At 46.5% G+C, this 16,309-nt stretch overlaps 1 protein-coding gene across 2 annotated transcripts in view; it reads left to right on the top strand.

Moving 5' to 3' along the window:
• CACNB4 (calcium voltage-gated channel auxiliary subunit beta 4) overlaps positions 1–16,309 on the top strand; it is a 200,934-nt gene that overhangs the window by 97,837 nt on the left and 86,788 nt on the right. Inside the window, exon 3 of one of the 2 annotated variants that reach the window (XM_065413465.1) lies at positions 3,046–3,180. The exons of the other annotated variant lie outside the window; for it this stretch is intronic. Coding sequence (XP_065269537.1) covers positions 3,046–3,180 — 135 coding nt within the window. The remainder of the gene's footprint in view (positions 1–3,045; positions 3,181–16,309) is intronic. 2 annotated transcript variants of the gene reach the window in all.

Here is a 16,309-nt window from a genome sequence, read left to right as displayed (position 1 = left end):
GGGCAGATTTAAGGTGTATAATTGGAGAAAACTACCAAAGCCTCCCTGCAGGAGGGCAAGATGCCAGGGTGGCTGGGACAGCCTCTAGTTGTATTTGTGAAACATAGATTGTATTAAAAAAACTAAAACTTTTAGGGAAGTTCTGCCCCTGAATGCATGAAGAGCTCCCATTGATCCCAAAGCCACTTGAGGGGGGAATGTGACTCTGTATGTCAAAGGAAAACAACACAGTAATAATAAATAACATGCTCAAAGAACAAGGGGGAAATGCTTAACCCAAGATGCAGTTGATGTCTTGACTCTCTTCCCTATCTCCCTAAAACATGCTCTGGCTATAAGATGTTGAGCTGTTAGATGTTTCGCCACTGAATATGCATTTACATAGATAGTAGAGACTTGTTTGAAAATCAGCATCTTGTACAAATGCAGATTATTTTGCAACTAGGACAAACTGGATGACAGTTCATGGTCATTCAAACTCCAGCAGTTAACTTTGAAAACTCATATAGCTGCCTGGATGTCGAAGGTCTGAGTTCGGCAATCACAGGTAGAGTTGAACTTTTGTTTGCAAATTTCATTTTGGCCCTGAATAGATTCCATTGGCACTGTGCCTCATACTCCTATCGCTGGGGTTCACTCAGAGCCTCTCTTGCTTTTACAGTGTCCCATTTTCATTGTCTGTCCATTCCTTCCTTTCCCCTCCAGAGTGGACCCTTGGAGTTAGCTACCACAGCCCATGCTCATGTTTGTTAGATAGGGAGGGCACAGCCTGATACTAAGGCTGTTCACTGTCTCTGCTATGGTCACATATATATAAAACTGTTTTATGGCCCAGCCTAGAGGGAGCTTTTTCTCACTTTCACTTAATGAATAAATTAAGGGAAGTATCACAGAAGAATGAACTCCCTTTCCTTAGATTTAGCCACAGTGCTCTACAAACTTCTGCACATCAGGTGATGTGTGTTCTGATGAGCTCAGATTGTCAGAGAGCTGAGTTGTATCATCACTGCCCAAGAGACCCTAACACAGGACTACACTGGGCTGACTATGTCTGTTCAGTGAGCACCTCAGACTGGAGAAGGGAACAGCTCTCATTCAGTCTTGCACTCTTTAGCAAGCACTTCACACACACTTGCTGACGCTGGACTTTCCTTTCTTCTTCTCCACTGCCTCCAGTTGCAGCATGTGTGACAGTGACATCATTTCCCATGTCTAGGTCCTGTTCAGAAAGCAAAGGTAGTCACAGGTTTTGCAGGATGCAAGGCCCTTTGCTGCTGGGGATCAGGCAGGGTTTCCTCAGCTGGGAAGAGAAGCCATGAGGAACATTTGTCTGTGAAGGAGTGTTTGGACAGCGTGGGGGTTTGGTTTGGATGCCTGTCACAGGGATTTCCCATTTGATATGTCCTTCCTCCCACCAAATACAGCTAGACCAGTGTGACCTTTCTCCTAGCCACCATCTGACTGGCCTTCTAGCCTCCCCATTCTGGCCTTTGGCTCCTGCATCCCAGCTCTTCCTTCTCTGGATTCAAGTTCCTACCTCATTCTTCCCCTATCAAGATTTACTTTGGCCCCATCATCACCACTTGAAGTGATATTCTTGGGGCCCAGCTTCCTCTGTGCTGAGCTCTGGAGCAATGCCTCTTCCATATGGCTAGCCTCTTCCTGCAGCTCAGGCTTTGGGGAAGGCCTCTTGAAGCAAGAGTGTATTTTTTTTCTTTTGGGCTCAGTCTGCCTGGGTATCATTTCTGACCACTCTGGGCTACTCCTCCTCCTTCCCCACCTTCTAGTATTTCACTCATGCATTGCCTTTGGTTCTGACTGGGATGCTTACCCATGTGGTAAGAATCCTCCAGTCTTTCACCCGTCTAGTTCACAGACTTGGAGGAAGTGAAGAGTGGCTGAGTATTCCTACCCAAAGCACAGGGCTCTCTGCAGCTGCACACTCAGCATAGGCCTAAGGCCAGCTTTGTCAGAATACACTTCAAGTTCTTTTTCAGGAAATGAATAGCTCAGGGAATGGTAATGGGCTACAGATCCCCTTTTTGGCTTCAGGGCTGTCAGTCTATCAGCACTTGCAAGCATTAAAATTCATGTAAAAAGAAGGGGGTTGTGGAGACCCTTCTCTCTGGACAGCTCAAACTGTACAAAAGCTGTGTAAGTTACAGTTGTGTAAGTTCATGCTGCTTCACATATCTGAAGAATGTGACTAGGAAGTGATTTTCTCAGCGACACAGAAAAAATATTCCCTGTCATCTGGCTCTGCATTGAAATTGTGAAGTGCATATTTTAAAGCTCTAACACCTCATGAAAAACGTTGCAAACAATTCTATTTTGAGACAGTTCTGCCAATGCTGCATATATTTCTTCTATATCTTTTCCCTTGTTGTTTCATACAAGGATATTTGCATGAAAACAGCATCTTTGTTGCTTAGCTCACTTGTTCCTATTGCCTCTTCCCACTAGATGCCAATCCTCTGTGCATGACATCACAGTTATTTGCTGTGGAACTGATTGTGTCACAAAGATCAGATTCTTCAAGTATGTGTAGCTGTGTATCCCACTGTACTTGCCATATGTGCCTTGCACACCAGACCAGAAGTTTTTTGAACAGTGTCTGTCGGGCTACACATGCATCATGTGCCCCTTGTGATCCCATAGAAGGGCATAATGGGTGGGACAGATGTGATTCTTTCTTGATTCCCTCTTACTGCCTGTGGCAGCAAAACAGAACTTGAAGCGTGTCCGACTTGCTAATTCTTAGGTCAGGCTAAGCTTCTTCAGAATCTACTAAAGTCTTCAGAACTACTTCTGATTTGTTATCTTTGACAGTTGTGAACTAATCCTACCCTGGACCAAATTCTACTTGGTCAAACCCTACTGTATAGGGCTCCTTAACCTGGTGGACTCAAAACTTATGGGCTTCAAGCCCTGTCCATCTTGTAATGGACTAATACCCCTGAAGGATGACTGCACTAGGTACTTCTTCTGCCTGGGGGATTCACTCATTCTGAGCAGATGCTCAGTATACTTGTCTTTCTCTGATAGAATGCCCAAGATGTGAGGCTGAAAGGCTGCCTTGTGGAGCAGTCCATGAAGGGCTCCTCAGACCCTGAGGAAACAAGCCCCGAAATCCTACTAGTGGACAAGCCAGCATCATCCAGTGCCCTGTGGAGGAAACAGGTAATGCTTCAGAACTGCATGGAGAAAACTTTACCAAGGAAAAGATCTGGCACCAACACCCCTGGCACCGAAGCCATATATCAGTGTTGAAGCTGGCACCAGTACCTCCAGTGTCAAAGTTGGGCACTGACTGGGGCCACTCTGAACACCAAAGCTGAAGAAGGATCACAATGTCCTTGCATAGGGATAGACACAGCAAAGCCTTCAGAGAAAAGTCATGAGGGCCTACAATGCGTCAAGAGCTGGGGAAGAAGACACCACCTGTGATGCAGCAGACTCCATTGGCACCAGACCCATCTTCAAAGATGCCTTCAGCACCGACCCCCAACCTCAGGGATGACACTACGGTAGAATCAGATCCACTGTTGGTACTGAGGTGCTTACCGGCAACGGTACAGACTCAGGTACCCACAGTACCTTCACATCAGTGCTGCCCCTAGAAGAGGTTTACTCTTCCTTACCATCATTGGTATATGCGTTCTCCGCAACATCAAGTAGAGAATCCTCTCTCCTGAAGACAGACACTACCAAAGACCTACAAGCTTCTACAGACTTTTGTCTCCACTGACCTGTCAACGTTTGCACTGGACTGGCCATTACCCAGCAAACTGAGCATCCTCCTGTAGCATGGGGATGTTGCCCTTTTGGGGATACTGGGAGGCGGTTGCTGGGTTGGCTTTGAATATCTGGTTAATTTGTAAAGCACTTAATCACAAATGATACATACAAAGCTAATTCTATCATGCTAAACAAAGTAACAATGTTCAGGTACCGCTTTCAAAGTTGTACATGCTTTCAAATGCTTTTTATTGCACAAGAAAAAATGCATATGCTGGTTCTACACTTGCAAGTGGCAGCTGGCCAGTGAAGACTACATATTCAGGATTTTAGAAGCGGTTACAGGTGGAGGAATATAACGTTGCCTGATTATTGTATGACTTCATGCATAAATAAGGATTTTTTTTATAAAAGAAAAGCAAGCCATATTTTGCATCAAAATAGGAATACACCTCTACCTCGATATAATGCTGTCCTTGGGAGCCAAAAAATGTTACTGCATTATAGGTGAAACCGTGTTATATTGAACTTGCTTTGATCCACCAGAGTGCGCAGCCCCGCCCCCCTGGAGCACTGCTTTACCGCGTTATATCCAAATTCGTGTTATATCGGGTCGCGTTATATCGAGGTAGCGGTGTATTTTTAATTTATTCCCAAAGCAAATATATTAAGGCAACAAGTATATCACTGTTAAATAGTCCACTGTTTTGAGGGGGAGATGAGAATCTACCATAGGTATCTTCAGTTGTACACATTAGAGTTGTGCTTTATATTTTACAATAACAATTTGCACTTATAGCACTAATTACCTGAGAGTAACAAAGCACTGCTATTAATGAATGAATGAATGATCACATCACTGGGAGGTATGGTAGTGTATTAGCCCTATTCTGCAGAAAACTGAGACACAGAGATGTGTGCCCAAAGTCAGTTACAGCCTGATTTTTCAGCGATGCTGAGCACCTTGTGACTCTAATTGAAGTTAACCGAACAGTATGTGCTCCATAACTCTGACAATTAAGGTCAGAGCTGAAAGCAGTGGTGGAGCCAAAAATGGACCTCATATTTCAATGCAGCTACACTGATTTACACAAGGTGAAAATCTAGCCCCAAAAGTCCTGGATCCCAGTCATTTATTCCAACTATTAATTCTTCCTTCTGTTTGTAATGCATCCTGGCACAACTTATTGCTGTATTGGCTAGAAAGCGTTCTTTACCAAAAAAAAAAAAAAAAAGCTAGTGCCCAGCACCTGAGGGAGAAATAATTAGCTTTCCTGTGCCACATACCTTCATGAAATCTCTTTTAGGAAGGAAATCATCAGACATGTTCCCCTGGTTGGGTGGGTGGATGGATGGGAACACACTGCGGTCTGCAGGGATCTTTCAGGCCATTTTTCCTTCTCCATTTTGATCTTTTCCCCTTTTGAGCAAGTCCCTCTCTTTCCTGATGCTCTGCCTATGTTGCTCTGAATTATAAAGGTGCTGCTGCTATGGAGCCTTGTTCCAAGATAGACCCAGTTCTATTGCAAATGAGTTAAACCTGCCAGGAGGAACAAACTGAATACTGTTCTTTCCCTTTCTGTTTTTAGCAGCTGCTATTATCTTGTCTCCTGTTGGACAGGAAGAAGTTTACCAGTCTGCACTAGCAGTGCCCCATGGATCAGCTTTTTGGGTGGCACTGCTGCTTCTGGAGACTGAGGATTTTGTCACTTGTTTGCATAAAACTCAGATCTCTCAGGTAGCTTTTTAAGCAGTTTAGGTGACTGGGACAAGTGATGCTGCTCAGTATACAACTTTTAGAGATATTGTCCACCACTCCAAAAACCACATCCATTGGAACTTCAGAATAGGGAGATGGGGTTGCGTGTGCTGTATTACAACCAGAAAGTTGGGGATCAAACAATACAGGGGTGAGAATGACACAAAGGAGCTTCTTAAATGGGAGCTTGAACCCTTGTTGTAATTACATGGATAGTGGATTTATTCTGCAATTCCCTGTCCCAAACCTGAAAATATATACATTGAAAAAGAGGCATGTAACTATCTGGGACTCTCAGGGTAAGCAGAGTGGTATATGCAAACTCTTAATGGAACAAGAAGAGGTAAACTCCAGATGGACCATGTGTAACCCACACACATTTGGGATGTGGTGTTCTGTCCCATCTAGTTGCACTGAGACCACTGAGAGAGAGAGTTAAATGAGTCTGCTCTACAGCCGTAGTTAACAGCCAGTTGGCTTTTAGCTCATGCAGTAGAGCAGGGGGTCTCAGACTTTTGTCCTGGGGACCCCTTTCACATAATAAGCCTCTGAGTGCGACCCGCCCCCCCTTATACATTAAAAACACTTTTTAATATATTTAACACCATTATAAATGCTGGAGGTAAAGCAGGGTTTGGGGTGGAGGCCGACAGCTCGCGACCCCCAATGTAATAACCTTGTGACCCTCTGAGGGGTCCTGACCCCCCAGTTTGAGAACCCCTGCAGTAGAGGATTATGCACTAAGCTCCAGATGTCCCAGGTTCGATCCCGCCTGCCCATGACCAGGGTCTGTCGGTGTTACACATGCATGCTCTAGATAGAGTGTGGGTTTGCATGAATGCTCTAGATGTGTATGGGTGCATGGGGCACTCTGGATTCGCCACATACACTTCACTGTTTATTTTGAATTACTCAAAAATACATTCTGATTCATGTGTTAACTGAGATATAGAATCATAGAAGATTAGGGTTGGAAGAGACCTCAGGAGGTCATCTAATCCAACCCCCTGATTCGCTTATGTTTATGTAAGGAGAAGAGAAATAAGGGTTATGTTTATCCCTGATATGCTTATGTTTCTGTAAGGAGGAGAGAAATAAGGGTTAGAGGGAGGTAAGTTTCCTCTGCTTTTCACTTGTCCATCTCGCATCATCAAAGACTCAGAGCTGTGCTAACTTGTCCTTTAGGCTGAGGAGAGCTGGCCACCGCTCTCTGTGGGGCTCATCAGTTCTGCTGCTGTGTTTGGTTGGCGGAAGTTCTTTGAGAGTAGCATGAGCCTTCTTCCTCCTCTGTCCGCCCCTCCTGCAAGCTGCGTTTGCTGTCTCTGCAGTGCACCCACCTGCTGCCAACCTGGGGAGCAAGATGCCGAGCTCAGGAAGAAATGCTAGTTTAACAATAAAATACAGCAACGCCGCATCCGTCTCGTGGAGTTAATGGCACACAAGAGGGTTTGCAAAATGGACTGAGGGAAAACTCTTTAGTAATTTAATTCTGCTGCAGATTTTGTGCTGCGGAGAGTAGAATCTCCACCACTAGCTACTGCAGCTAAACAAGCATGGTCCCTCAGGAGAGTTCAGCACTGTAACTCTCAGCAAACACGGCCAGGGAATGAGTTCCTGAGCTGGCATACTGTGCATGTACCTTTTTTTTAAAAAAGGATCATAGCATGAAAACAACCTGCATTAAAGGGAACTGATTTGAATACCAACCTCTATGCTGTGCCAGCTGCTCTAGTGCACTGATTCTCAGTGAATTATTTTAGACCACAGAAATCTTGTGGCATTAAGTTATGTCCTATTATGCTCCCATTGAAATCCATAACAAAGCATGACTTCAGTGGGAGCAGGATTGGACCCAACAGGCCTTGTGCAGCATAGAATTAAACAGCACAAGAGAATGGAACAAACGAATCCCTGGAAGCAAGTACACCGAGTCCTAGGGAGAATTTTAGCTCAGTGTATCCTCTGAAAAGCAAGAACACAATCAGTGTCTCAAACCCCTGCATTAAATATTTTCAAAATTTAAACAAACGTACGTGTCTACTTTAAGAATTTGTCAGATCATGTGGCCCTGATCCGTCTGAACCAATCTCCATGGAATAGTCCTGGTGTGAATTAAGAGGCTACCTTGAGCAGTGTAGGGCTGGCAGAATAGTTCTCCTGCCCACCATATAGCCCTGGCACAGTGGTATGCCCAGGAGGAAAGGGCTGTTCTGAGCTAGTAGAGTGGCGCATAAGGCCTCTCTAACTTGCACTGGGAGCCTGACTCAGAATTAAGGAGTTGATAAAGTGGCTTCAAACAACCTTTGCGCACACCCCTTCCCGCAAGCTGTGCTTCCTGAGAGGTGCTGCTCATTCACTATGATCCACAGTCCACATTTGTATGGAGCCTCAGCTGACAAACTTCTACTTTGTTGCATCCTCAGTAAAACTAATTTAAATATTTGGGGCATATCAACTAATCCAGACATGATCAACAATATTTTTTAATTGGAGAGAGACCAGTGGAGGACAACGAAAATGATTAGGGGGCTGGGGCACATGACTTATGAGGAGAGGCTGAGGGAACTGGGCTTATTTAGTCTGCAGAAGAGAAGAGTGAGGAAGGATTTGATAGCAGCCTTCAACTACCTGAAGGGGGGTTCCAAAGAGGATGGAGCTCGGCTGTTCTCAGTGGTGGCAGATGACAGAACAAGGAGCAATGGTCTCAAGTTGCAGTGGGGGAGGTCTAGGTTTGGATATTAGGAAAAAATATTTCACTAGGATGGTGGTGAAGAACTGGAATGGGTTACCTAGGGAGGTGATGGAATCTCCATCCTTAGAGGTTTTTAAGGCCCGGCTTGACAAAGCCCTGGCTGGGATGATTTAGTTGGAGTTGGTCCTGCTTTGAGCAGGAGGTTGGACTAGATGACCCTTCCAACCCTAATCTTCTATGATTAATTACTAAGGTTCAGCAAGGAATAAAAATCTACCTGTTAAGATCCCTGTTACTTGCACAAACCAGGTCCTAATTTACTAGTCAGCTGCCTAGGCAATGTTTGTTGTTTTTATTATGTGTATCTACTGTATCAAAATCCTTTTTCTTATGCTATTAAAATAATTTATCCCAGATGCTCGGTAAACTGAGGGTTCATCTGCCTGAGATGGGAACTCAGAACACCTGAAAATCAAGCCTCACGTTGGTTGCCCCATAACTACATTATTGGAAACTTTTTTTTTAAATTGAGTTTTTATTTTGATTTTATTTTTTTAAAAGGGTTTTTATTTTCCCCTCCGTGTGTGTGTGTGTGTGTCCAAAATTATACAGGCACAAATAATTATGAATTCAATTGATAGTTGAGATGTTCATCAACCTGATTGATTCTAATATTTATAAAAATCATCATCATACCAGTAATAAGGGGACATATGGCATTTTGATAAGAATGTGGATTAATGGAGAACCTACATTGAATAGCTGCAAATTCTATTCCTGAGGACCAACCCTTCTACATATGGTGGGAAATGTAAAGCTTTTTCATCCTATTTCTCAATCTTGAGGTGACCACACAGAGGAGAAATGAAAATATAGTCAGAGATTGTGCAAGTTACTCAAGTGTGTAATGATCTTGGGGTTCATTAAATAACAAACTATTAAATGAGAGAGGACTAAAATTTTAAGAAAAAAAACTGGAGAGCATCTCTGGTGAACTGCTGCACACAGCCATACCGGGTTCCCAACCCCAGCCTCCAGGGCATACCTCCAAATTCCCACACACACACAACACAGTCTCTTATGAGGGAGCGTCTCCAAATCACAGTCTTTCATAAGCATATCTCTACAACGTGGTGATCACATCTTGCTCTGAAGGAGCTGGTGAGAGAATTTGGGTCCATTAAAGAAATCAGGGTGAGGTGTGATCTAGGGGTTTAAGCATGGTGTCGGGACCAAAGGAGACCTGACTTCTAATCTTGGCTATGCAACTGACTCTGTGTGTGGCCTTGGGCCTGGTCTACACTGGGGGGGAATAGCGTAGCTGAAGTCGACGTATCTTATTTCGACTTACCTCCCGTCCTCACGGCGCGGGATCGACGGCTGCGGCTCCCCCGTCGACTCTGCTACCGCCTCTTGCCCTGGTGGAGTTCCGGAGTCGACGGGAGCACGTTCGGGGATCTATATATTGCGTCTAGACGAGACGTGATATATCGATCCCCGATAGATGGATGGCTATTCGCCGATCCGGCAGGTAGTCTGGACGTACCCTTGGGAAAGTCACATTCTTTGCCTCAGTTTCCCAATCTGTAAACTATTTTATTTAATGAGTCTGTTTGAGTTCCAAACTTTACCAGCAGAGTATTGTGGGGAAGCTGTAGTTACACTGTGGGAAAAATTGACACTCTTGACGTATTTCTTGAGAGTTGTCAATGTGGTACCTTCTATGAGCAGTAAATTCACTTTAAAATAAATTCAAATGCTCTTTTTACAAATGAACCCAAGATTGCCCTGGAAGTCTCCATGAAATACTGCTTTCACCAGCCCAGTGTTCATATGCTACTATCATATATGAATCCTGTATATTTCTGTATTTTGTCATTACATAATATCTCTTTGTGATAAACAGGGGCCCTGCTAACTGCAATGTGATCTCTAATTCCTAGGTTATTGGAAAAACAAGGGCTCACTGCTGGGGGGTGGGGTGGGGGAGAATCCTTCCAACAAACTGAATTTTTCATTTAGCTCATTCCACAAGAGGAAAATTTGGCTTTCATACCTCCTTCTGCTGGTACAGGTTTCCAGCCCAACGGTGCTTTGTAGTCTAACAGGGTAGCAGGTGCCTAACTGAATCTCTTAGGTGGACAGGAAGGGTATGAATGGAGTAGCTATCTATTTATTTATTTATTTACTCAAATTTTACAATGTGCTTACCTCCAAATGTGTTTATTACTTAAAAAACACTCCTTACTCTTTGAGCTCTCTGCATATTGAATCAGGGGTGCTGGAACAATTTGTATAGTGGAGGTGCTGAGAGCCATTGAACCAAACTATAAACACTGTATACAGGGGTGGATTTGATTTAAATCACTAGTCAGGAAGACTCGATTTAATCATGGATTTCTATGTAAAAGTGCATTCTTGTTGGTGGTTATAACCTTAATACATATTCTTCACAACTCAGAGATAGATGTCGGTTTCATTTTTAGAAGGTACACACTATACATTTTTAAAGTGATTTATTTTGAAATCTTTTCAGATTAGTTTTACAGCTATATCCGAAAATGATTGATTGTTTTGTTATTTCATTTACCAAAGGTAATTGAAGCAGATGTTTATGAAGTCATTGGGAGGTGAACTATCTCCAGTTCAACAGGTTAATCATTAATATTAGGAGGAGGACATCACCAGACAGACATTTAAATTGTTTTATTTAACTAAAACAACAACGTTATGTATTCTGGATTTTTTTCTTCAACAAACAAACATACAATATTTTAACAAAACAAGCATATGAATTTTTGAATTTAGTTAAACATTCAGGTTTTTTAAAATTAGGTTTGTTTTTGTTAAAATTGTTTTTAACTAAAATAGTTAAATGAAATATTAAAAAAAAAATTAAATCGACTATGTCAGCCAGGTCAACAGGAGAAACTTAAAATATTGGCTTCTGCAGCTAACTCAGTTGTCTTCATCTTCATTTTCCTATTTGTTCATAATCTGGAAAAGAAAAACAAGCTTTCCTGCTTTTTCAGGTCCCAAAGGATTTCTCAATTTGGAATGAATTAGTCCAAAGGAAGAAAATATTCATTCTACACCGGCAGAAGAAGCTACTGCTGTTAAAAGTGAAATTATCACTTCAACAGTCTCTGAATCCAAGTGCTTAAGTGACTTCCACCAGTTCACTGGTGTAACTTTCTTTAAAACATCATCAGCAAACATATATTTCTTGAATGGTTATTTCCAGACTGGGTCTCTTTTATTAGGGTTACCATATCTATTAAATAAAAAAAGAGGACCCTCCACGGGCCCTAGCCCCGCCCATTTCCCCACCCCCACCCCCGCCCCAACTCCACCCCTTCCCCGCCCTAACTCCGCCCCCTCCTCCCTCCCACTCCCAGCCACGGGGAAAGGGCTGCCGGAGCGCTACCGGCTTCACGGTTTGCCGGGCAGCCCCCAGACCCTGCGCCCCCGGCCGGCGCTTGTCCAGCGCAGCTAGAGCCCGGGAGGGGAAGCGCCCAGACGGGGGCGCAGGGTCTGGAGGCTGCCCGGCAAACCGTGAAGCCGGTAGCGCTTGGGCTTCGGGCAGCCCCCATGCCTCCGGATCCTGCGCCCCCAGCCGGGCACTTCCCCTCCCGGGCTCCGGCAGCGCAGGGTCCGGAGGCATGGGGGCTGCCCGAAGCCGGTAGCGCTCGGGCAGCCCGGCTCTGTTTAAGAGCCGGGCTGCCCGAGCACTACTGGCTTCAGGCAGCCCCCATGCCCGGCTCTTAAACAGAGCCGAAGAGTCAGGGGAGGAGCAGAGCCGCGGAGGCTCTGCTCCTCCGCTGACTCTTCGGCTCTGTTTAAGAGCCGGGCTGCCCGAGCGCTACCGGCTTCGGGCAGCCCCCGTGCCTCCGGACCCTGCGCCGCCGGAGCCCGGGCGGGGAAGTGCCCGCCCGGCGGCGCCGGGTCCGGAGGCAAGGGGGCTGCCTGAAGCCCATAGCGCTCGGGCAGCTCGGCTCTTAAACAGAGCCGAAGAGTTGGGGAGGAGCAGAGCAGCCGCGGCTGGAGGCTCTGCTCCTCCGCTGACTCTTCGGCTCTGTTTAAGAGCCGGGCTGCCCGAGCGCTACCGGCTTCGGGCAGCCCCCTTGCCTCCGGACCCCGAGCCGCCGGCCAGGCACTTCTCCTACCCGGCTCCAGCTGCTCTGCTCCGGCAGCGCAGGGTCCGGAGGCAAGGGGGCTGCCCGAAGCCGGTAGCGCTGGCTCGGGCAGCTCGGCTCTGAAAGTCTGAGAGGGGAGGAGCGGAGCAGAGCAGCCGCGGGAGAGGAAGTGCCCGGCCGGCATTTTCCCGGACATGTTTGGCTTTTCGGCAATTCCCCCCGGACGGGGGTTTGATTGCCGAAAAGCCGGACATGTCCGGGAAAAACCGGACGTATGGTAACCCTACTTTTATGGCCTGCTGCCATTTTCCCTTCTAGTAAGAGAATGGTATAGTAGATCTCAAATCAGTGAAGGCTACACTCAGAAAGACCTCAAGACTTCTGGAATATGCTGCTCAAACAGTTTCACTTTTGTTTCTTCTGCCTGTCCTTCCCTTCTCACATTTATCTCCAGACTTCTTCTCCTTGTCCAGATCTATTCTGCCCCCAACAATCTTTTATTCACTGAACTTTTTGAAACTTTGCACTTTTAGAGAGAGGTACGGGATTGACTCTGTGTACACAAATTTGCAGAGGGACAATAGGGTTGAGGTCTGTTATTTCTCACCGTTATATATTTATTTATTTAAAAACATTCTTGCTGTTAACAAGCATGTTATCTCTGGAGACACAAATCCACAGGTTGAGAACTGCAAAACTAAGCATCTCTGATGATATCTTCTAGACTGAGCACTGAGTCCCATTGGGTAGATAGAAAGATTAACCTAAATAATCTATACAGAAGCCCCTGGAACCCCATAAGATTGGGTCCCTAATCCATGAACAATTGGAACTCATCTACAAAACTTTTCTTAAACATTACATGAATATATTATCTCATACTATGAATTAGAATTTGTAATCCCTATTCCGTGATGAGATATCTTTGAGCTATAATGTATCTTAATTAAAACTATCTTTAGATAGGTTTTTTCCTCAAAAAGCATTTTATCAATCAATCAATCAATACAGAAATCAGTTTTTTTTATTTAAAAAAAAATCTTTGCTTTTTATCAACACTGGCTGTATATAATGGAAACCACTTCAAGCCAGGGGGTGTGGCAGCAGCCCCTAGTTCCAACACTTCCGTATGGAATCCGCTCTCCATGATTCTAGTCACTCTGGTCACTGGTCTTGGAACACTTTTTAGTTTTGCTTTGGATTTTTTGACACCATGTAACCTGAACATACTTTTGTAGCATCTTCTTCATTTTTCTTCTCCCTCAGTTTTCGTTTCATGCAGATTGATAACTGAACACTCCAATGCAATGGTGTTTTTTAACTTATTTACCCTCTTATTTTTTAACCTCCTAAATAATGACAAACACTTTAGACCAAACTAAAAGTTTAAATAGTTCCCTTTCAAGTTTTCTGCATGGTTTGCTCCAGTCAAAGGAAGTTTCTTTGCATAAGTAATAATACTCAGCTCTTATAAAGTTGTCTAGTCTGTTGTTTTTATACACTTGTATGTTTATTAATAAATAAATATAGGGCCTCACTAGTGAACTGATGGAGCTTTCATGAACTATATATTACAATGTGTAGCCTATATAGGGACAGATCCTGGCCCCGTTCCAGCGCCTCTGCATCACTCTGGCAGTGCAAAGCAGCTGGGAGGCTAGCTCAACTGACTGGTTGGGGAATCCCCCAAAACTGGGGGGTTCTCACGTGGCATAAGGCCACATGCCAGTTCTTACACCAGTGATGGGCAACGTGCGGCCCATCAGACAGTTTGTTTACATTTGCACAGGCGCCTGCAGCTCCCAGTGGCCACAGTTCGCCATTCCTGGCCAATGGGAGCTGCGGGAAGTGGCGCGGGCTGCAGGGACATGCTGGCTGCTGCTTCCCGCAGCTCCCATTGGCCGGGAATGGCGAACTGCAGCCACTGGGAGCTGCGGGCAGCCGTGCCTGCGGACGGTCAGTGTAAACAAACTGTCTTGTGGCCCTCCCGTGGATTACCCTGGTGGGGTGCCGGTTCCGCACCACTGTCTTACACCATGCCCTTCTGGCATCTAGCCCAGGAGTAATGGCCAGGGAAAAGAGGGTATGGCCAGTCAGTCATTACATATGGAAGACCTCTGGCTGTTCTAAGTTGTCCCTCAGACCTGGACTGGTGCCCACCTGCTATCTTCACTTTCTGCTCTCCTTTCCCCTTCCCTCCGTCAAGCTGTTCCAGGTGCAGAATAATCAATTCCAAGGATCTGCCACATAATTTTGGAGGTCCAATGGCGACGGACCCCATGTAAGAACCTAGAATGGAACTGATCACAGTTTTGTGACAGGGAGAAAGGAGAGCGAATGTTTGCTTGGTTTACTCCAGAATTGACATTAGGGTGACCAGGTGTCCGGCTTTCAACCGGAACAGCCGGTCTAAAAGGGACTCTGGCGGCTCTGGTCAGCACCACTGGCCGGGCCATTAAAAGTCTGGTTGGCAGTGCTGCGGTGCTAAGGCACACTTGTCCCTACCTGTCCTGGCTGGCACCGCGCTGTACCCCAGAAGCGGTCAGCAGGTCCGGCTTCTAGGCGGGGAGGCAACGGGGTTCCGCACATTGCCCCTACCCCGAGCACCAGCTCCGCACTCCCATTAGCTGGGAACTGGCCAATAGAAGCGGGGGGGGGGAGGGAGGCGGTGCCTGCAAGCGAGCATGGTGCGTGGAGCCTCCTGGCCCCCCCACCTAGGACCCGGACCTGCTGGCTGTTTCTGGAGCATGTGCAGCACGGTGCCAGGACAGAAGGCAGCCTGTCTTAGTCCACCCACTGCGCCGCTGACTGGGAGCCACCTGATGTAAGCCCACACCCCAGCCCTGAGCCCCCCCTCAAACCTGGAGCCCCCTCCTTCACCCCAAACCCTTCATCCCTGGCCCCACTGCAGTGCCCGCACCCCCAGCCCAGAGCCCTCATCCCCCCTGCACCCAACCCCCTGCCTCAACCCGCAGCCCCCTCCCACACTCCAAATCCCTCGGCCCCACCCCCCAGCCTGGAGCCCCCTCCTGTACCCGAAACACTTCATCCCCATCCTTACCCCCAGCCGGGAGCCCTCACCCCCTCCCACATCTCTGCCCCAGCCCAGAGCTCCCTCCCACACCTGGAACTCCTCATCCCTGGCCCCACCCCAGAGCCTGCATCCAACCCCCTGACTCAACCCTCAGCCTCCTCCCGCACTCCAAATCCCTTGGCCCCCACTCCCCAGCCCGGAGCTCCCTCCTGCACCCCAAACCCCTCATCCCTGGCCCCAGCCCAGAGCCAGCACTCCAAGTCCAGAGCCCTCTCCCACCCCCCTGCCTCAACACGCAGCTCCCTCCCACATTCTGAATCCCTCGGCCCCACACCCCAGCCTGGAGCCCCCTCCTGTACCCTAACCCCCTCATTCCCAGCCCCAACCTAGAGCACACACCCCCAGCTGGAGCCCTCACCCCCTCCTGCACCCCTGCCCCAGTCCAGTGAAAGTGAGTAAGGGTGGGGGACAATGAGCCACTGAGGGAGGGGGAATGTAGTGAGTGGGGGAGGGCCTCGGGGAAGGGGTGGGGCTAGGGTGTTTGGTTTGGTGCAACTAGGAAGTTGGCAACCCTAATTGACATAGGTATTGCTGACTGACTTGGACAGTCTTTTAAATGAGCACATGCAAATAGATGCACTTGCAAATTTTGTGGGTGAATCCTCCCTCAAATGCGTGTTCAAAATGGCAGTTGTGTATGTTACAAACTGTTTTGTGCACCCAAATTTCAGTTTGCATGGGCACATTTTGTTGCTGCTTTACTGGTGACTCTTTCACTATATGTCCCTGTCTGCCTGGATCAGGACTCCTATATTTAGGGATGTGAGAATGCAAACCCTGCTTCCTTTTCCTTGTATGTTTCATTATATATAAATACAAATGATCATCTTTTTAATTTTTTTTGTCAAGATTGCAATAGCCTCCAGTTCTCTTACCATAAGAGATAATTA

Source organism: Emys orbicularis, chromosome 11 (assembly GCF_028017835.1).
Source record: "Emys orbicularis isolate rEmyOrb1 chromosome 11, rEmyOrb1.hap1, whole genome shotgun sequence".
Taxonomy (NCBI): Eukaryota; Metazoa; Chordata; order Testudines; family Emydidae; genus Emys; species Emys orbicularis.
This window is presented reverse-complemented; position numbering and strand designations above follow the sequence as displayed.